Source organism: Cydia amplana, chromosome 7, assembly GCF_948474715.1.
Source record: "Cydia amplana chromosome 7, ilCydAmpl1.1, whole genome shotgun sequence".
NCBI classification, from domain to species: Eukaryota; Metazoa; Arthropoda; class Insecta; order Lepidoptera; family Tortricidae; genus Cydia; species Cydia amplana.
In genome coordinates, this window is record NC_086075.1 from 17,322,539 (window position 1) to 17,346,119 (window position 23,581).

Genomic DNA, 23,581 nt, shown 5'->3' on the forward strand with positions numbered 1-23,581 from the left:
GCCCACTTTCTCCGAAACAACTGGATCTAAAATTTTGAAAAAATACACAAAGTAGTTCTTTACCTATATATGTCAGGAAAATCTATAAGAAATGTGCAGTCAAGCGTGAGACGGACTTAATATACGGAACCCTTAGAATGCGAGTCCGACTCGCACTTGTTTTTGTTTAGCTCTTATTAGGTTTAAGGAGTTTTATGAGTGAAAAAAGAAGTTTTTTGTTTTATGTGCCCGCGTTATTGCCGATCGATTGTGTTTTAAACGATAATTAGACAAAAAAACTTGTTTTTCACCCAACGAATATAGATCCCCATGACACATCTTCCAAGTCGCCTTTGGATAGGCTTAATTTTAAAAATAATTGAAATAATGTTCTATATCATTCATACTTGCAAAAAAAGACTAAAAATAATTTACGTGACCAATGCTTATTATTAGTAAATATCTTACAATTTAATATCTGATATATCACACGATACAAAAAAATGGCCGCAAAGTTAAAAGTTTATTTATTTACGTTACTAGTCCATCTTTGGATCACCGACTCTTTGTCATATGTGAAAAATGTGTACCAAATTTCAATTGAATTAGTCTATTAGGGGCAGACACACGAGTGATCTTAAAAGGGATTTTTTTCTTGAATGATTTGTATGTACTTACCCCAACGCACCTCACGTTCCACGCGGCGCAGCGTAATCAGTAAGTACCTAATAATTAGTGTCCGACCGAAACACAAATTTCTGTATATATAAATATTGTTGTCCTACTTGCTCGCCAACTTTTGGTCTTTGTCACATAGTTTAGTTTCATAATACGAAGTACTATTTCGTATGTTTCGGCCAGGCCGAAAGATTCGGCCGTTTTTTGGCCGAAACCGAAACTACGGCCGAAACATGATTTTATGGCCGAAACCGAAACCGAAACCGAATCTTCGGTCGGACACTACGAATAATCACAATGGTCTAAGTACCACAGACCCTACTGTCGCTTAAGTCCTTTATGCCAATCTCTGCCTATTAGAACTTATAAAAAAAAAAGAAACCGAGTAATTATATCCAACTACCGAACCTGCTTACAAATTTTCTCGAGATATTTGAGAAATGTGATATGCAAAGGAGAACATTCGAACAAACGAAAGTATTTTTGCCCAAGCTGAAACGGAGACCTTCGCCTACGCTCGGTCAGTGATGGTTTAGGTACAGTCAGCTGCAGGTCACCCCTGCATAGAAGATTGTATGCAGGGGTGGTACCTTTTCTCTGCAGCTGACTGTACACCTATAAAAAATTGTTGTACCTGCTGCAATTTTATACCGGTACCGTACTTTATATTTCAACAGGTATAGTACCTTCAAAACGAAGCGGTATTGATAAATAATAACGGTACCGTACCGCCTATAAATAATAATAATAATTCAGCCTATATACAGGGTGGTCCAAACCTTGACGTCCAAAAATTTTTTTTTAGATTCCTCACGTCGTGGGCTATCAGAATATACCCCATGTATGTTAGCCGATTTTTCGTAGTTATCGAGTTATGATTTTTTTTTACTTTTAACTTTTCATATGAAATTCCGGGGTTCCCATACAGAGTGGCTAAAAAATAACTGCATTTCCGTTGCCAGGGAGGTTTTGGGATTATACTGAGCAACTTTTACAATGGGGCCAACCCCGAAACCGCGAAAAAAAATTACCCTTCCATAGAAAATGGACTAGCCAAAATGTATAAAAAGCCAATTTTTTTTTCGCGATTTCGGGGTTGGTCCCATAATAAAAGTTGCTCAGTATAATCCCAACACCTCCCTGGCAACGGAATGCAGTTATTTTTCAGCCACTCTGTATGGGAACCCCGGAATTTCATAGGAATAAGAATAAGAATAGAATAAGAATAAGAATTGTTTATTGCCACATACATGAACATAAAATAGAGTTAGAATTACTTACATAATAAAATAAAACAGTTGTTATCATATACAAAACAAAAGTGAGAAGATCTTTGTATTAGGCACAGGGTTCCAGTCTCAGCGTGTGCCGGGCCTAGGTGCCCGGCGCTGGTTTTCAGACCGGTCCCAGACTAAGGACGGTCGGAGAATATTACCTACATAGGAAAAGTTAAAAGCTTAAAAAATCATAACTTGAAAACTACGAAAAATCGGCTAACATACATATGGGGTACATTATGATAGCCCACGATTTTTGGACGTCACGGTTTGGACCACCCTGTATAGACAATAATCTCAACGCTAGCCCAATGCGGATTGGGGACTTCACACACAGCTTTGAATTTCTTCGCAAATGTATGCACTACTAGTATGCAGGTTTCCTCACGATGTTTCCTCCTTCACCGAAAAGCTAGTGGTAAATATCAAATGATATTTCGTACATAAGTTCCGAAAAACTCATTGGTACGAGCCAGGATACCAATGAGTTTTTCCTTACCGCTTATACCGTAAAGAAATAATGCAGTCTCTGCTTTGCACGATTATTGTGTGGACATAATTCTTATAATCACCGAAACATACATACCTCTACGCACAGAATGTCATTGAAATAAAACATTGTTTTTTATAGTAAATTAATATAACATTCGATTTATACACATAACAATAAGCAGGCCAGGCCGCAGCGATATTGGCCTGTAAGCTTCATCTCGGTCTCCAAATCCGCAAAACTCGCTGGTACTAAATGCTGGTCTTGCCGTTATTAATTATCTTGATTCTTGAAGATTATCAGAACAGCACGTTACGTAATCGCATACATAGACGGAACGAACGTCAACAAAGTAGGTGTAGACACTGCAAGTCTTTAGGTATTAAACGAATTACGCTTCGTATTAATAGATGAGTAATATTTAAATGAACATATAATATTCTCTAACATAAATACAAGATTACAATTAATTGACATCAAAAGTCATTGACGTACAGAAGTCATATACATTTTTATAATGACGCAAAATTGATACCAGCATAATGAAAATCAATCCCAATCAGTAAAACGAGTCTTTAAACTTTTTTCATTTTAAGCGGGTTTTGAAGGAACAAGTTACTTAAATTCGATTGTAATCGTATTGTTTTAGGATAATTTACTGCTGTTTTCGACCGTTACGACCCGTAAATAACAACAACTCACATTTAAAATTTGACTGGAGCTCGACGTGATTATATTTATTTACCCTATTTTATGAAATACAATTTATCTACTGGTATACATTTTCGTATGCGTATATGATGAAATGTCTTTATTAATGTCAAAAACGAGCTATGACGATGTACACGTCTGCTTCGATGCAAGGCCAACGGCCATCTGACTCGAAGAAGAGTTTTGAGTGATGTCGTCAATGTATGGAAATTATACGAAAGTTTACATTTGGGATTGAATTTCTGTGTTGTATTTGTGAGTAAAAATATAAGTAGATAATAATCTGGTAGTTTAGTTATCTAGCCTTCAAAATCCCACAACAACTCAATTACTGTCAAAGACAAAACTGTAATGCGTCTTGCTCAAACGGAACTCCATATTTTGATTTTTGGACACTTTTAGTGTCGATTTGTAGAGAATTACAGGAAATAAAAAAAAATATGGCGTGAAGAGCCGGTACACGGCTTCTTCGTGAACAGATTTGCGTATAATTTAATGCAGTTATTAATCATTCATTGAACAAATTGATTGCACAAAGTGAGGTCTAAATCGAAAACGTCATATACCGTCCCCTTAATTGAAAAACACTTTTTAAAAATCAATAACTGTTACTTATGAAAGCAGAAGACTATAAAAGATCGTATTAGATTCATAATTGTTACATATTTACCGTAACTTATTTTTAAAATGTGTTTTTCAATTCAACACATCAAGATTGTTTACCAAATTTCTAATGCTAAAAAAAACGAAGTATAATGGTTATGTCATCTGCAGATGTCCATCTGGCAAATGGGGAGAGAAGTGCGAGTGGAGCTGCGAGTGTGCTAACGGGGCGAGTTGTCACCACGTTACCGGACATTGCCACTGCGAGGCCGGCTACACAGGCGAAAAGGTAATCCTTGTTCATTATTTAAGTTTTCGATTGGCGTTTTTTGTCATCTTGGCTAGGCACCCTGGTGAATGTTCCGTGCCTTGGAAACTTATTATTTCCAAGTGTTCACTCACGATTCTTCTAAAATAGCAACATTTTAAAGGTGAAAAACAATCGAGCTGCTTGTTATGTTATGCTAAAAAGGTCAAAGTTGAACTTCGTAAGTTTCTGTTTAGTAAGAAGTTTCAACACTAAAGTGGAAATCCACATTACATCATTATTGGTAAATACTAATACAATGTATAATGTATTAAATATTCATGTCCTAGAGATGTAGTTTACTCGTCGTTTTTACTTTTGAAAAATAAACCTTCACTACTTATAAATAGTACAAATAAATAAAAGTTTCATTACTCAGTCGATCCGTTGTAGATAGACATAATACATACCAAGTCAACGACGCAACGGAGCCACGCTGTTATGTCGTCGCCCAAATCTAACGTTTAATTTGTCATATGTTTTTCTTGTATTCTTGTTTTGTAGTTTCATAGTGCCTTGGTTTTTACTGTAATGCTGTGTCGCTTATTTGAGTAATAAACAAATAAATATTATATTAAAGATATATCCCAAAAAATCCAAATGCTTAGCTAAGCAATTCTCAATTACTTACACAGTTATTTGAGTAGGAATTTTGATTAGACATTTTGATACAAGGTAGCTTGGTGTTGTAAATGTGCAACGAATTGCACACTCTATTTAGCACATGTAGGTTACGTATACGTATATACTAAACGTTTTATTCATAAAACTAAGCAAACCTTTATAAAGTTTTGTCCCCCTCTAATAAGCGCAAATGTTAAAATGACAGATAAGGACAAATGATTATCAAGGGCTTGTTAGAGTTTACAAGCGCTTATGAATACGGCCATAAATTCTTAGCGACTCGTTTTGAAATAAAAGTAGTCTGTTCGGAAAAAGAAGAGTCGTGGAATCTATTGGGCCCCATACATTCCACGACTCTTCTCTTTCCGCGCAGACTCTAACAACCAATAGTCTAATAGCAGTTTATACTTTTCAGTGCATGGAAAATTGCAAGCCAGGCACGTACGGCGTCGACTGCAACAGAACATGCGAATGTCTACACGGCGGCGAATGTTCGCCAAAAGACGGCTCGTGCACTTGCAAACCTGGCTGGAAGGGCGCACATTGCGAACTGCGCGCTTGCCCTGACGGCAAGTACGGAAAGATGTGCGATAAGGACTGCGAATGTGAACCAGCTAATACAGACCTGTGAGTATATATTTGACGACCGGTCTAGCCTAGTCGGTAGTGACCCTGCCTGTGAAGCCGCGGTCCTGGGTTCGAATCCCAGTAAGGGCATTTATTTGTGCGATGAGCACAGATATTTGTTCCTGAGTCATGGTTGTTTTCTATGTATTTAAGTATTTGTATATTATATATATCGTTGTCTGAGTACCCACAACACAAGCTTTCTTGAGCTTACCGTGGGGCTTAGTCAATTTGTGTAATAATGTCCTATAATATTTATTTTATTTATTTATTTATTTATATTACTTGAAATACGTGTTTGAATGTTCGCCAAAAGACAGTTCATATACTTGTAAACCTGGTTGGAAGGGCGCTCATTGTGAACTATGCGCTTGCCCTGGCGGCAAGTACGGAAAGATGTGCGACAAGGACTGCGAATGTGAACCAGCTAATACAGACCTGTGAGTATCTCTTCAAATACGTGTTTCAATGTTCGCCAAAAGACGGTCCATGTACCTGCAAACCTGGCTGGAAGGGCGTTTATTGCGAGCTGATCGCTTGCCGGCAAGTACGGAAAGATGTGCGACAAGGACTGCGATTGTGAACCAGATAATACAGACCTGTGAGTATCTCTTTAAATGCCTGTTTGAATGTTCGCCAAAAGACGGCTCGTGCACATACAAACCTGCTAGAAATGGCTTACAATATTAGATGCTAAACTAAAAGATGCTATTTTGATAGTCTATCTACAATTTCAAGCTTAGTTGGTATGATTTCGTCGTATATCAATAGGCATTGCCAATATTTGGGGATTATCTAAAATGTATTACGCTAAAATGTTAAAACGCTGCTAAATTATATTGTTGTATTCTCTGCTGTATAAAAGCTATTGTTTTATGCTTTAGATGGTCGAAACTTAATATAATAAGTCAATAACAACATTAATTACATTGAGAATTCAGAGTAGTAAACATTTGCACAACAGACAATATGTGAGCAACAGAATGAGTTATTGCGAAACGATTGACGTAAAACTATGTAATTAATTACATACATTGCCATGATTCATTGATTATTTATTGTTTATTTAACAATTAAGCTCACTGTTGTGGTTTTTAAGTTGAAAGTCTAACAGGAAAGGTCTAAATACACGGAAAGTCTTGGAATGAATATGTTTATTATAATATGGCTGACATCTCTTCCCCAAATATTTGCTTTTCAATAGGCTATTTGACTACTAGTCAAATCAGTTTCTTTTTTCGAACTGTCAAAACGATTTTGCTACTATGGAATTTATATGAAACACCAGCTTGTGACGTCACAATCAAATTACCTATTTATAGTTTTCTACGGGTTTTAAAATAACAATTGTGTCTAAAAATTACTGCTGTCTACCTTTCTCTTAATCTTCTGGTGCTTTATTTCATGCATGGTGTAAAATAATTTATTTTAAATACAGTAAAATTCCCCATTCAGAGTCTATTTATAAGCGTCCAAGGTCTATTAGACTCGGATAACAATTTGATTGTTTCCAGATGTGACCCATGGACGGGCGCGTGCGACTGTGCAGCAGGTTGGGACGGCGAGACCTGCACGCGGCAGTGCGCGCTCCTAACGTTCGGCAAAGGATGCCGGTCCAGCTGCCGGTGCGAGAACAGCGGTCTCTGCTCGCCTGTCAACGGTAATATTAATACATAGACGTCTATGAGAACAGATAGGGAACTAAATAACCCAGATACGTGTGGCGCGTGCGACTAGGCAGCCGGTTGGGACGGCGAGACCTGCACGCGGCAGTGCGCGCTCCTAACGTTCGGCAAAGGATGCCGGTCCAGCTGCCGGTGCGAGAACAGCGGTCTCTGCTCGCCTGTCAACGGTAATATTAATACATAGACGTCTATGAGAACAGATAGGGAACTAAATAACCCAGATACGTGTGGCGCGTGCGACTAGGCAGCCGGTTGGGACGGCGAGACCTGCTCGCGGCAGTGCGCGCTCCTAACGTTCGGCAAAGGATGCCGGTCCAGCTGCCGATGCGAGAACAGCGGTCTCTGCTCGCCTGTCAACGGTAATTTAATTATACAGTGTGGAAAGATAAGTCGGGCCCTGGAGGGAAACTACCTTAAATCCTTAAGCTGGCTCATTTTACTTAAAGGAGACATTCCTTTCAGGGATCGGATACCGGTATTTTTTGTATGGGAACGGAAACGGTATTTTTTCGTTCTTTGCTAATTACTTCATTTCTAATTGGGCAATCTAATAATACGAAGTCGTAACCTAAAAACACAACTGAGTCCTACATTTCGAGTATAAAATAATTCGAAAAATATGGTTATTTCTATGTTTTTGCAAAAAACCGGTTCCGATCCCTGATTCCTTTACTTTTAAAAAGAAACAAAACTGCATTCAAAGATTTTCTAAAACTCGCTTGCCTCGCCCAGGATTCGAACCGACTAAAAATTCCAAAAAATAAAAACTCGCAATTTTATTCTACTAGTCGATACAGTTAATGTTAATGATAACATTTCTCCAAGAAACATTAGGTCTTAAAATCGTCTGTCGTACAAAATATCCATAAAATGTAATATTTAGTACTCAAGATTTTTTTAGACAAGCCAAATTGAAGAAAAAAAGAAAAATACTTTGAATGCAGTTTTGTTTCTTTTTAAAAATTAAGTAAAATGAGCCAGCTTAAGGATTTAAGGTAGTTTCCCTCCAGGGCCCGACTTATCTTTCCACACTGTATATGTAGACACAATGGAGAGCTTCCTACCGGTAATACCCACTTTGTCCGCGTCCATAAACGCACCGATCCTAAGAGCCACTCGCACAATCCCACTAACCCGGGGTTAAGCGGTTAAACCGTTAACCTAACCACCTGCTCCCACTCCTACGAGACTTGCCAGTGCAAGGTACCGTGGTACCTGTACTAGCAGCTCTGCCTATTCCTCCACTAATAATGTATTGAATTTTCACGCCTGCTTGAACAAAACCACGAATTGTACTGGTAACCATGGTAACTCCAGGATAACCGGTTAATCCCGGGTTAGTGAATGGTGCAAGTGGCCCTAACCCTGTCCAACCCTGCATCTATAACCCGTTTCACCGACCTAGTTCTTTACGGTTGCGGGTCTCGTCAGTGTACCTTTTAAGCGTTAGTCCGTTTCTTAAAGGCTCCATATTTCGCATCAGGGATGTTGCGAATATCCGCATCCGCATCCGCAACCGCGGAACTTCCGCATTATTTTCAACATCCGCATCCGCATCCGCATAAAATCGATGCGGATGTAATGCGGATGCGGATGTGGAACAGGTCGGTACAGGAACGTCTTAGTATCGGCGTAAGTGCTAGACTGCTAGGTAATTTAGTCATTAACCAAAAAACCGATTAGAAATGAGCAGTCAAGCGTGAGTGGGACTTATTGTACGGAGCCCTTGGAATGCGAGTCCGACTCGCACTTGGCCGGTTTTTTGAAATAAAAATTACTAAAATGTAATATTTGACGTTTTTTATGATACTATCTTGACATCCGCATCCGCGGATGTGAGCCTTTAAAAATCCGCGTCCGCATCCGCATCCGCGGATGTCAAAAAATCGGCATCCGCAACATCCCTGTTTCGCATTTTTATGATTACAATTTTAATGATTTTATTCATGGGTTTTTTCTCATAGGTTCATGTCTCTGCGCGCCCGGCTACTACGGTATTCGTTGTCAGAAACTCTGCGAGTTCCCATACTACGGTGACAACTGCCGCGATATGTGCGACTGCGCCAACAACGCTACGTGCTCCCATGAGACCGGCCAGTGCAAGTGTCCGCCCGGGTAAGCGAATCTGAACCTTATATCAACGTAGTAAGGTACTGCCAGTTCACTGCGGCAACAACTGTCGCGACACATACGACTGCGCGAACAACGCCACTCTGAACCTTATGTGGACGTAGTAAGGTTCCCTGCCAGTCCACTACGGTAACAACTGTCGCGACACATGCGACTGCGCCAACAACGCTACGTGCTCCCACGAGACCGGCCAGTGCAAGTGTCCGCCCGGGTACGAATCTGAACCTTATGTCCACGTAGTAAGGTACTGCCAGTCCACTACGGTAACAACTGTCGCGACACATGCGACTGCGCCAATAACGCTACGTGCTCCCACGAGACCGGCCAGTGCAAGTGTCCGCCCGGGTACGAATCTGAACCTTATGTCCACGTAGTAAGGTACTGCCAGTCCACTACGGTAACAACTGTCGCGACACATGCGACTGCGCCAATAACGCTACGTGCTCCCACGAGACCGGCCAGTGCAAGTGTCCGCCCGGGTACGAATCTGAACCTTATGTCCACGTAGTAAGGTACTGCCAGTCCACTACGGTAACAACTGTCGCGACACATGCGACTGCGCCAATAACGCTACGTGCTCCCACGAGACCGGCCAGTGCAAGTGTCCGCCCGGGTACGAATCTGAACCTTATGTCCACGTAGTAAGGTACTGCCAGTCCACTACGGTAACAACTGTCGCGACACATGCGACTGCGCCAACAACGCTACGTGCTCCCACGAGACCGGCCAGTGCAAGTGTCCGCCCGGGTACGAATCTGAACCTTATGTCCACGTAGTAAGGTACTGCCCGTCCACTACGGTAACAACTGTCGCGACACATACGACTGCGCGAAAAACGCCACTCTGAACCTTATGTGGACGTAGTAAGGTTCCCTGCCAGTCCACTACGGTGACAACTGTCGCGACACATGCGACTGCGCCAACAACGCTACGTGCTCCCACGAGACCGGCCAGTGCAAGTGTCCGTCCGGGTACGAATCTGAACCTTATGTCAACGTAGTAAGGTACTGCCAGTCCACTACGGTAACAACTGTCGCGACACATACGACTGCGCGAAAAACGCCACTTTGAACCTTATGTGGACGTAGTAAGGTCACCTGCTCCCATTAGAATGGCCAGTGCAAGGTACCGTGGTACCTGTACTAGCAGCTATGCCCCTGCTTATTCCTCCACTAATGTATTGAATTTCGACGACTGCTTGAACAAAACCACGAATTAGCTACTCATTCTTGAGTATGCATTTAATTTGATTTCACTTTAAATTTTGTTCATCTTTACTGATATTTATTGTTTTTATTTCAGTTATGACGGATTGAAATGTGACCGTCCATGCGACGGAAAGAAATACGGATTGAAGTGCCTACAAGAGTGCCAATGTGAAAACAACGCGCCCTGCAACCCCGTCAACGGTATGATTGAATAACTCCTAATGCCATCTCTGATTAAAGTTTTTTGGGAAAAGTACACAAAATGTTTCTAGAATTAACCATTGTACATTTCAAAATTTTCACCTCCATTTTCCCCTTTCTCGGTATCTAATACAGCCTAGCAAGCCATGTGCAATTTCGAGACGAATTATAAAATATAGTCTTGGTATGAATTTATCATCATAAAGCTTTGGATTCATCCGAAAACGGTGCCGTCATATGACGGCCGTCATATAGCGGCCGCAAAAGACGGCCGTCTTTACGGTGGCGACATGTGGAAAGTACCACGGCGTCATAACACAATGTCATCCACCAAGGTCAAAGCGGCAAATTTGAAAAATGTAGGCGTGATGGGATAACGTCCCATAGAAAATTTGAATTTCACGTCTTTTCCTACTGACAAGATTTGCTTGATCATCTATAATTTACTTGGAGGATGAAATATCATCAGAAGAGGAAAATAATCGTAGTACGGAATCATTTATTCAAATTTCGTGTCATTTATTCAAAATGGCGTCACCGCTATCTAATAAAACGTTCACGAAACTATCGACACCGTCATGACGGCCGTCATCTTACGTTACGTTGACAGTCAACGTAACGTAACGCTGTCTAGGAAACCGCGCCATCTTGTTTACATAGACAACGTTCTAGTGACGTCAGTCAACGCTATATAGCGGCCGTAATATGACGGCACCGTTTTCGGAGGAATCCAAAGCTTAAGCCCCTCTTTTTGTGCCGGGGATTAAAAAATGAACTCTAACACAATCGATTAAAGTACGTTTTTCTCCACAGGCGAATGCATCTGCGGGCCGGGCTACACAGGCGGCAAGTGCGAACACACTTGTCCACCACACTATTTCGGTCAAGACTGCCGGTCGCCTTGCAACTGTGGGGAGAATGCTCGCGGCTGCGACCATGTCACTGGACGATGCCAGTGCGAGACTAGTTGGCGAGGTAAATAACACCTTATGTCTAAAACGTAGGGTCTATAGCAGGGATGTTGCGGATGCAGATTTTTTGACATCCGCGGATGCGGATGCGGATGCGGATATTTAAAGGCTCACATCCGCGGATGCGGATGCGGATGCGGATGTCAAGATTAGGTACTTAGAAAACGTCAAATATTACATTTTTAGTATTCTTTTATTAAAAAAAAACGAAACGTTTAGTATTTGAGCAAGAATATAGGTGCGTTATATTTAATAAACAGTAACTACGCCGACTTTTCTGGATCTAGACGATTTCGTTATAGGTAATGACGAAATTACCTAGCACTTACGCCGCCGCTAAGACGTTCCTGTACCAACTTGTTCGACATCCGCATCCGCATAAGCTCCGCATCGATTTTATGCGGATGCGGATGCAGATGCGGATGTTGAAAATAATGCGGATGTTCCGCGTTTGCGGATGCGGATGCGGATGTTCGCAACATCCCTGGTCTATAGTGCGAGGGCAGGGCTACCGTTCGCAAATGTATCTGCGGGCCGGGCTACACAGGCGACAAGTGCGAACACACTTGTCCACCTAGGGTTGCCAGATGGTCGGGATTCGGCGGGATTCTCCCGATTTTTAGCATGTGTCCCGATTCCCGACTTAGTGAAAATTGTCCCGAAAAACAGCATCACGTTATAAAATAATAATTTCAAGTTCTGAACTGTCGTCGAGCGAACCAGCGACCCGCGTCGAGCCCGTCAGCGCGCGCGCGGGGCGCGCTTGGCGAGATTGGGCAGAGCAGCTGACGTAGTGCCAATAATGTATAATATCGTTGTTTTTAATACAATTAATTTAATTTGAATGGTTCATTTTCCCGACTTAAGGCCCAAAATCCCGAAAAATTGATATTTTTTCCCGATAATAGCGCCTTTCGATCTGGCAACCCTATGTCCACCACACTATTTCGGTCAAGACTGCCGGTCGCCTTGCAACTGTGGGGATAATGCTCGCGGCTGCGACCATGTTATCAAACGATGCCAGTGCGAGACTAGTTGGCGAGGTATGGGAAACAACCCTTTATAATGTGTCAGGTATTATGCAAAACCGAACCCTATCACTTTGAGATAAGGTTCAGAATCATGTGGGAAATATATTCCCTCTGCCTTACAAAAGTTACGTCATAGACATAGGGATTAGGGACTAAGTATCTGAGTGACAAGACTGCCTTTAGCCCTGCAATTGTGGGGATAATGTTCGCGGATGCGACCACGTTACCGGACGAAGCCAGTGCGAGACGCATTGGCAAGGTATGTGAAATACAACTTTTTATTAATATACTACGACGGTGGCGAACAACCATACGGCCCGCCTGATGGTAAGCGGTCTCCGTAACTTATGGACGCCTTCAACTCCAGATGCGCGCATTGCCCACCCTAACATCCCTCACCCTCGTTGAGCTCTGGCAACCTTACTGACGGGCAGAACAATAGTGCGTGGGAATGGCGCTAAAGCTTTGGATTCCTCCGAAAACGGTGCCGTCATATGACGGCCGTCATATAGCGGCAGCAAAAGACGGCCGTCTTTACGGTGGTGACATGTGAAAAGTACCACGGCGTCATAACACACCGTCATCCACCAAGGTCAAAGCGGCAAATTTGAAAAATGTAGGCGCGATGGGATAACGTCCCATAGAAAATTTTAATTTCGCGCCTTTTCCTACTGACAAGATTTGCTTGATCATCTATAATTTACTTGGAGGATGAAATATCATCAGAAGAGGAAAATAATCGTAGTACGGAATCATTTATTAAAATCTCGTGTCATTTATTCAAAATGGCGTCACCGCTATCTAATAAAACGTTCACGAAACTATCGACAAGGTCATGACGGCCGTCATCTTACGTTACGTTGACAATCAACGTAACGTAACGCCGTCTAGGAAACCGCGCCATCTTGTTTACATAGACAACGTTCTAGTGACGTCAGTCAACGCTATATAGCGGCCGTAATATGACGGCACCGTTTTCGGAGGAATCCAAAGCTTTACAGGCGAGGCCAGTGTATAATATACTCGTACGGACTCGTATCGGCGGACAACGAACGTACAGCATACAGCCAGACAGGTAACACCCCAGCCTGAGATAATTCTTTTGGCGCCGACCGCTTCGCTTACAGTACACGTACAACGTACATACGACGTAACGTTGCTTCTTTTTATTAAAAAAATAAAAGCCCTAAAGCCCATTTCTCGAACGTTATTAGACCAATACATTACAATACAGACGGAGATTAGAGCAATTATTTCATGAAACCGATGCTGCCAAAAATACTGGGGTGCGGGGGACGAGGTGAGCGAGTCCCGTGCCGTGATTGGTCCGTTCAAACACACGGACGTCACACAAAGACACTTTGACTCGAAGATGGAGTAAAACTACCGTATATTTGTGGCAGAGGGGGTAGCCCTACTATGCTCAGTCTAGAGGATGTCTTGTCTGTGGACCAATATGATTAGTCCACGAACCTGATGGCAACACACTAATCATAAATGATTTGCCATATTTTCCCAATAGGCATACATTAGTTACTCGTAATAAAACAACAACATCTATTTTAACTAATTCGCTGTTGATACCATATTTCGTATGCTTACAAACATTGAACGATGACTCATTTTGTGATGGACGCAACACTACTTAACATTCGCAATTGAAACCATACTATCTGCCCAATAAGCCACATTTGTCAAGCTAATTAAAGCTAGGCACTTGAACATGATAGACGTCTAACAAGTAATTAGACTCAATTGCTCGAGTCCTTACTATTAGATAACGAGTTCTGCAAATTATTTCCGCTTTGATAAAGTCACAGTATTGCGTCATACAGCTACACGTGCTACAGAACAGTAAATAAATTCCATTAAGATTGCTAATTCCCTTATCTATAGCGATCCTCATTAATTTGTTTCACTTTAACGACCCTATACAGCCGACGTTAAAAGTTAAAAATATGTTTACAACTTTGCGCCTCACTTCTTTGTAATAAAGTGAAAAATGTTACCGTTTCTTTGACGTCGACTCGTCGACTGTATAAGACGATTATTCAAAGTTTAGCCATATAATATGTAAAATAAATCGTCAGGTGACAAACCAAAACTCACTAATTACTCACTAAAAAATATTTAAGCAAAAATCAACCTTCTTTTAGTACTACGGTTCTCTATGGCTATGAACTTGTGGTGGTAATTAGTGAGTTTTGCTTGTCACCTGACGAAACACAAGCAGGTTAGTCATACCTCATATTAAATAACTTTCACTCATACAACTACAACGCTATTTTTATTTTATTACTCATCTCAGGACTAATAAAGATTAATTTGCTACTGCTACTACCAAAATTATGCCAACCGCTCATAATACTGGTATAGACAGTATCTGCTTGTTATCATTAAAATCATCGCAATCATTTCTGTCGTCAGGTCTCACTAGGAAACTAGGTAAGTATGCCTGCCTATCGGGTGTTAACTAATCTAATATCGTTTGTATGTGCTTCTAACAGATATGTTCGGTTCTTACGACTCTTTGTATTACGACGAAGATTCGACGCTTCAAGATATAGACGTAATTCCTACTTACGATGAAACTGACAGTGAGAATTTTGAAACTAATTTTGTACAGGAATTTGAGTATACAATGGTCAAACATGAAGCCAAATTAGATAAAGGCAAGAAGTATTACAAAATTCTAACTGCGAAAGATAATATAAATGGCCTGAAAGGCATATCTACATTATCACAGTGTGTGTCTTGGAGTGTTAACTTTGAACAACCTAACCATGATTCTGTCTTATTACAAGCAAAGAACATATTAAACACATTGGACGTTGAAAATGTAAATGCGGTCGTAGCAATACTAGACGTCGAAGACTCCTTTCTGACTAGCCAAGCTGGCTTGTGGACTATTTCTTCCAAGGATGGCACTTTTAATGCAAATAACATGTTTAGAGGATATTTAAATAAACTGTTGGGCGTACGTGTGAATAAAACTTGATAAAATGTTCGGGTAGTTCTTTATTTGTTCTTATACCTTAATACATTTATGTACACTGTTAGATGTAGCAGACATAGAGAAATATAGTAAGACAAGAGTGCTTTCTCCATACATCAGTTTTGCTACCAAAAATACTATTATTTTTACTGTCGACATCTAGCATCGAGTAGCGGAATTATCAGTACTACTACTTGACAATAGATGAAGCACCGACCGGAAAGACTTATGTTGAAAATTAGACTTTCCGGTCGGTGCTACATCTATTGTCAAGTAGCAGTGCTGATAATTCCGCTACTCGATGCTAGATGTCGACACTGAAAATAATAGTCTTTTTAGTACCAAAACTGATGTATGGAAGTATTATATTCTTTGGTATGGAGTGAGCAATTTATGTATTTTTTTCTCTATGGTAGCAGACAATAATGATTGGGTCATGTATGATTGATTACTAATAAAATGTTGCAATGAAATCTGCTAATATAACATGGAAGTCTAAAATTTTCTAACGTTGTAAATAAAAAAAAAATTAGCTAACACGAAACATAGTATAATGTCCGTGGATATGTGTAAGCGTCTGGGTGTATAGTTTTATAGAAGGAACTCAAATCTTTAACTCGGAAGCTATGAAAGTTATGTGGGTTACACACACAGCAATTAGGTTCACATACCCAAATTTAAGGGTCTTAAATCATAATTATCTGATGTGATGTATACCTACCCTACCCTTATTTGCATAAAGAGACAATCCATCTCTGTTAACCTGTCTGACTAAATCATTGCTTAATAAGAACACAAGCTGTTACTATTGAAAGTAACAGTATTAACTGTTGTCAGAGGCCAAACAAAACTCATTCTTTAATGATTTGAACATGAACCCTTACTGATCTGTCTTTATAGCATAATTAAACGTTTTAATCACTAGTTTCTAATTCTATGTCACTGGTACCTTTTTTCCTGTTTTGAGTACACAAAAGTATCTTATGCAGCTATATCTAAGTATATGACATACAAATGCTGCAGAGAAAGGATAATAATGAAACGCCATACGCCACAAAATATATTTATAAACATATACAAAACCGATACAATGGGGTGTGATTAGCTTTCTTTTCTATACTCTATGTTTATAAATGGGACGAGCACAGACGCACCTTTTGGAACACAATGCGCTAAATGTTTTTTTTACACAACACAGTTTACACTTTTGCTAGTTACACACTCAACATTTATAATAACACATCTTCCAGGTATCCGTTGCGAGACGCAATGCGAGCAAGGTTTCTTCGGCGACGGCTGCTCTGAGCGGTGTCCTTGCGTCAACAACTCCTCCTGCGATGCCGATACGGGCCGGTGTGAATGCTCAGCGGGCTGGACTGGAGTTAACTGCACACAGCCATGTTCTCCTGGTACCTACGGAGCTGGCTGCTCGCAACGATGCGCCCCTGGGCCGCCTGGTGGTGAGTTTTAAGCCTTGTAGAATGTTCTAGATATAACTGCTCGCAGCCATACCAGCCTGGTACCTTCGGAACCGGCTGCTCGCAAAGCTTCGCCACCGAGCTTGGTGGAGAGTTTTAAAGCTTGACAATGTTTTACAAACTGCTAGTATGATTCTGCTATAGGCCATTGTAAGTTCTCTACGGGCTGGACTGGAGCTAATTTCTCACAGCCATGCCAGCCTGGTACCTTCGGAGCCGGCTGCTCGCAGCGATGCGCCCCCGGGCCTGATGGTGAGTCTTAAACTGTGTAGAATGTTCTAGTCACCACTACTAGGACTGATACCGTCTGATGTGAATGTTCCATGGGTTGGAACGAAGTTAACTCCTCGCATTTGATTTGTTATTGAGATATTTTTATGAGTTATTTATGCCTCTATTATTTTTTAGATTGCTATCGTTAAAAGCAGAGGAAAATATCGCCCTATTTCGCAGTATTACCTAGTACAAAAACAATGATTTAATCGTGTAATAGCTTGTTATTCAGAGTTAGCAACAATGGCTAACATGTTTATAAACAGGTCGTTATAGCATCACAACGATTCAAAAAAATTGTTACCTAGTGCACTATTGTTTCCAAAACATCACAGGCCAAGTGCAACCTATTAGGCAACCTTTTTAAAATAACTATGTCCTATTAGCAAAACACATGGGTGTGCTGAAATTCAATTATTTTTGTCGGCATTGCTGATTTTTTTGCTCTTTCTCAGGTAACACAACATGCGACCCAGTGACGGGCGTGTACGTTTGTCCCAGTGGTTACACGGGTGCGGCCTGCGAATACCCGTGTCCGCTCGGCACTTTTGGCCTCAACTGTCAGGAGAAGTGCGCTTGCAAGAACGGCGCCGACTGTCACCATGTCACCGGTAAGTTCGTGTACACTTGTCACAGCGGTTACACGGGTGCAGCCTGCGAATACCCGTTCTCTCGGCACTTTCGGCCTGAACTCAAAGAAACAGCTTGGCATCTTAGGAATAAGCCACTCACAAAACAATACTGTATAAGTATAAATCTATTAGCGCTATTTCAAATGTGGAATTTTTATCATTATATTATTTACCTGTGTGTAAGGAACGGGATTGCCCGCTTTACTCGTAAATCTGTCATCCAGACATAGTCTTAACACTTAGCCTCCTAATCATCTAAGACTCACTTGCACCATTCCACTAACCCGGGGTTAACCGGTTAAACCTGGAGTTACCATGGTTTTTTAGTACAATTTGACACTAGTTTAACGGTTTAACCGCTTAACCCCGGGGTAGGGGGATGGTGCAAGTGGGCCTAAATCAATCTATTTAATTATTAACTAAGGGTTCCAAATTCAAAAACTAAACAAGTGCTTCTGGTTAGCTGGAGGTTAGGTAGAGACACTAGAGACTCCACCTCCTTATAACTTTACTTCTGTGTTGTTCATGTAAGCTAACCCGTGTATAGGCTGGATGACAAATTTTCATTTATGGTATCGATCAATCAGGTTTGTTTTTAGGATCAAATGTCTATATGGGACCCATTGCATTAAAGCAATACAAAAGTCAGAAATTATAATCAAAGTCCGACAGTCGTACTTAACTCGCGAAACGCCCCTCACAAATCCCTATGTGAACGTGACGTCAAGGTCACTGAAATCGCATCTTGAAGCATGAACAAAACAAGAAAATTGCATTTTTGTCGGTGAAATATTGCGTTTATACACAGGGTGCCATTTGAGTCGTGATCAGTAATATGTTTTTCTAACTCCATAAACAACGAGCAATTTAATGGCCCTACTCTTACTAAAATCAGACAAGATTTTTTTTATTTTTTGTTTATTGTTTGTCATTTATTTTACTTTTATAAGTGGATTTAGGATATTACAACGGTTTATTAAGATATTTAATAGTAGTTTATGCAACAGTGATATAATAAGGGTTCTTAAAATTCAAGGGTCGAAGTTACAAAACGAGACGTAGTCGAGTTTTGTAAAAAAAGACCCGAGAATTTTAAGAACCAATTATGAGCTGTTGCATACATTACTTTTTCTATGACAGCTGCAGCAAAAAAAAAAAAAAAAAAGAGATTATTAAAAAAAAAGAGTTATTATTAAAAAAAAAGAGTTATTATTTAAAAAAAATTGAGTTATTATTTAAAAAAAATTGAGTTATTATTTAAAAAAATAAATAGTTATTATTTAAAAAAAAAAGAGTTATTATTGTAAATGAAAACATACCTCTTTCAATCAAGATGATCGGAACTTGTATCTTTAAAAAAAATAAAGCAGTTGTATTATACTCATAAGATGACTGCTAGCAGTCATCTTATGAGCCTATAGACAAAGCATTCAAATGACATTGCTTTAGATATCACTGTCAGTCATTTAATTGACACATTTAAGTGCTGGAGTAGAAAAAATAGTAAATTGAATCACTTCTTTGAATCGGAACTGTCATTGACATCAATTTTGTCATTTGTCCCAGTTAGAAATAAAATTTACTTAATTTTTCATTTGAAATATCTTACAAAGCTGGTTAAATACCAAATTGCCACTTGTAAAAGTAAAATAAATGACAAAATCTTGTCTGATTTTAGTAAGAGTAGGGGCATTAAATTGCTCGTTATTTATGGAGTTAGAAAAACATATTACTGATCACGACTGAAATGGCACCCTGTATAGTTGCTATACAATCTTTTTTTGGATAAAATGTGAGGAATCGAATGGTATCCTTACTTATTTCGTTTTTGAAAGTTAAAAAGAACTTAAATTTTGAAACTTTCAGGTGCTGTATTTTTGTATTATTTCCATTTATTTTTTAATATCCACAATATTGTGATAAATTGCTCATTTGCTATCTATTTTACTAGATTTTGTTATAAAATTCAACATGTGTCATCATCCGTATTGTTCCAGGAGCGTGCCAGTGCCCGCCGGGCTGGCTGGGGCGGTTGTGCGACTCGGCGTGCCCGGCGGGCTGGTGGGGCGGCAACTGCACGCAGCCGTGCCGCTGCGCCGCCGCCGCCGCCTGCCGCCCCAACGACGGCTACTGCCGCTGCCCGCCCGGATACACCGGCGCCTATTGCACGCAGTGTCAGTCTGAGTGCACCTTACTGCATTACGATAAGGACTACTATACCAGTGCTCCTGCCGCATTACTTATTGATTGGCCAAGGCCTGTCTCATTTCAAACAAAGATCGTCCTGTCTTTGTCTTACGCTAGTACTAACATCCAAAGAAAAGATCATCTCTTTTCTTTGGATGTGCATGTGTATAGTCTGTCAAGCCGGATATGTCAGTAGCAATGTAAAGCAAACTAAAGTATGGTATCCCTAGGAAACGAACGAAAAGCACCAATGTACATCGAACAACGATGAAATGTAAACAAAACAGTTCCAAAGATAAGATATAAATGACACACGATTTTCGAACAATTCAAACATAGTGCGATTTTTCAAATTTGCCGCCTTTTTTTACTGACATGATTTGCTTGACCAATTATAGGTAGTTTAATTTTCTTATTATTTACTGTCAAATTGGGTTTACCAGACCATAATTACCTTAAAGTTCCAATATCTTTTTTGTGTGTATCATTTGTTTTTGGTCGCTAGTGTACCATACACTTATAAACCTTTCTTTTCTTTCACAGTTTGTCCCGAGGGTTATTTCGGCGACCACTGCATGGAGCCGTGCATGTGCCCCGAGGGCAACTGGGACTGCCACCCGGTGCGCGGCTGCGTGTGCCGCCGCGGCTTCATCGGAGACAGCTGCGACACGCACGCCTCGGACGCCATAGTGGTGGACAAGGCCGAGGGTAAGATACCGGGGAACAGGAAACTCGACCCTATATACTGCCACAGTCTGCCCCGAGGGCAACTGGGACTGCCACCCGGTGCGCGGCTGCGTGTGCCGCCGCGGCTTCATCGGAGACAGCTGCGACACGCACGCCTCGGACGCCATAGTGGTGGACAAGGCCGAGGGTAAGATACCGGGGAACAGGAAACTCGACCCTATATACTGCCACAGTCTGCCCCGAGGGCAACTGGGACTGCCACCCGGTGCGCGGCTGCGTGTGCCGCCGCGGCTTCATCGGAGACAGCTGCGACACGCACGCCTCGGACGCCATAGTGGTGGACAAGGCCGAGGGTAAGATACCGGGGAACAGGAAACTCGACCCTATATACTGCCACAGTCTGCCCCGAGGGCAACTGGGACTGCCACCCGGTGCGCGGCTGCGTGTGCCGCCGCGGCTTCATCGGAGACAGCTGCGACACGCACGCCTCGGACGCCATAGTGGTGGACAAGGCCGAGGGTAAGATACCGGGGAACAGGAAACTCGACCCTATATACTGCCACAGTCTGCCCCGAGGGCAACTGGGACTGCCACCCGGTGCGCGGCTGCGTGTGCCGCCGCGGCTTCATCGGAGACAGCTGCGACACGCACGCCTCGGACGCCATAGTGGTGGACAAGGCCGAGGGTAAGATACCGGGGAACAGGAAACTCGACCCTATATACTGCCACAGTCTGCCCCGAGGGCAACTGGGACTGCCACCCGGTGCGCGGCTGCGTGTGCCGCCGCGGCTTCATCGGAGACAGCTGCGACACGCACGCCTCGGACGCCATAGTGGTGGACAAGGCCGAGGGTAAGATACCGGGGAACAGGAAACTCGACCCTATATACTGCCACAGTCTGCCCCGAGGGCAACTGGGACTGCCACCCGGTGCGCGGCTGCGTGTGCCGCCGCGGCTTCATCGGAGACAGCTGCGACACGCACGCCTCGGACGCCATAGTGGTGGACAAGGCCGAGGGTAAGATACCGGGGAACAGGAAACTCGACCCTATATACTGCCACAGTCTGCCCCGAGGGCAACTGGGACTGCCACCCGGTGCGCGGCTGCGTGTGCCGCCGCGGCTTCATCGGAGACAGCTGCGACACGCACGCCTCGGACGCCATAGTGGTGGACAAGGCCGAGGGTAAGTTACCGGGGAACAGGAAACTCGACCCTATATACTGCCACAGTCTGCCCCGAGGGCTATTTCGGCGACCACTGCATGGACCAACCCCGAAATCGCAAAAAATTGACTCTCCCATAGGAAATTTCAACATCAGACCAGCAAAATGTATGAAACATGCAAATTTTTTTCCTCGCCTTCGGGGCCCATAGCAAAATTTGCTCAGTATGTCCTAACATACTGTTTGTAAGCACATTTATTTAGTTGACCGAAGCGTAGCGAAGGTCTACGTTTTGACTCGGGCATTTTGCTTTTGTATGTCCGGATGTTCTCCTCTACAGGTCGCAATTCTCAACCGATTCTTGTGAATATTTGTGACCAGATTCTATGGGTAAATAATTTTTTTTGTCGATCCCGTTTTTGGAAATTTTCAAAAATGGAGGAGTTTTCATACCTCGCGCTTAAACAAATAGTCGTATCGATATCATAAGAGTATTTTCTTTTTGAGACATAGTAAATGGCAAAAAATGCAGAAAAATTGTATTGCTGGTTTAGGCGGTATTTAGATATTTAGTTTGTAGTCGAGAATGAGTAGCCGAATTTCGTCAGCTTAGCTAAGAACTATCATGGCGCGTTTTGTAAACAATTGCTTTTTTTGTTTGCACACAGAAAGTCTGGGTTCGATCCCCAGTAAGACACAACTTTTTGTATTTTTTTTTTCTTAAACTTCGTATTTTTTTTTAATAAATTAAAATCTTTGTATTGTTGATTGATCAAACCGCTGTGTGGCGCTGTCATCGTGCACGGTCCCAATAAGCTATACTCGCGAGGTCTACAGCTCACAGAGCCACTAGTTATAATCCTTTTCTTCCAGTAGGTGGCAGCAACGCGGGCCTAACAGCGACGATGGTCATTCTTCTGTTACTCTGCTTGGCCGCCGCGGCGCTCATGCTGTTCTACTATCGCAAGCGGGTCAAGAACCTCAAGCGGGAAATAGCTCATGTCCACTACACCGCAGATCCGGCCACACAACCTGGTAAATAATATATTACTGACATAGTCATGTTCGCCTACAGACTACCTGAAACCAAAGACAATTTGAAATAGAGGCGGATTGTCAAAGTAAATAATGTAGCCTACTAGACTAGGCCAAAGGTATGGAGCAATCTTTTCGAGCGATGGTGCCATACCTTCGGCCTACTGTGGAGTAGATGGCTTTAATTTTTGTCATTTAACAAAATGACACATCAGAGAAAGAATAAGGATCAAAGTCAAATGGCGTTCTACCAGTTTAAATGTTCTGTCGAAAGATGGTAGGGAATGTACTGCAACAACATCAACAACAACAACAACAGCAACTGTTTGGCGGCAAGATCGGCTAAACCTGTCATTACAAAGAAAACTTACGGGATCTTTTCATGAAAGTAAATTTTGATGTTGAACAAATGTATTTTCTTTCTTACTTTCAATTTTTCACGAACTACGATTACGCTAACAAACGGTTTGGTATACCCGGCTCTAAAACTCAGTTTAGAATTTAAACATATCTTATCTTATACATTTAAACGGGCAATTCTTGTCTTACCTTTAAACGAGCAATTCTTGTTTATTTATTTATTTATATATATATATTTCGGGGATCTCG

At 41.7% G+C, this 23,581-nt stretch overlaps 1 protein-coding gene across 1 annotated transcript in view; it reads left to right on the plus strand.

The window, feature by feature from the left end:
- Positions 1-23,581, plus strand: part of LOC134649784 (protein draper) — a 45,331-nt gene that overhangs the window by 15,314 nt on the left and 6,436 nt on the right. The window contains exons 5-15 of the mRNA XM_063504612.1: positions 3,910-4,027; positions 5,085-5,296; positions 6,811-6,956; positions 8,946-9,096; positions 10,414-10,520; positions 11,334-11,495; positions 16,768-16,974; positions 17,724-17,879; positions 19,898-20,074; positions 20,631-20,795; positions 22,814-22,972. Of these exons, the coding sequence (XP_063360682.1) occupies positions 3,910-4,027; positions 5,085-5,296; positions 6,811-6,956; positions 8,946-9,096; positions 10,414-10,520; positions 11,334-11,495; positions 16,768-16,974; positions 17,724-17,879; positions 19,898-20,074; positions 20,631-20,795; positions 22,814-22,972 (1,760 nt within the window). The remainder of the gene's footprint in view (positions 1-3,909; positions 4,028-5,084; positions 5,297-6,810; positions 6,957-8,945; positions 9,097-10,413; positions 10,521-11,333; positions 11,496-16,767; positions 16,975-17,723; positions 17,880-19,897; positions 20,075-20,630; positions 20,796-22,813; positions 22,973-23,581) is intronic.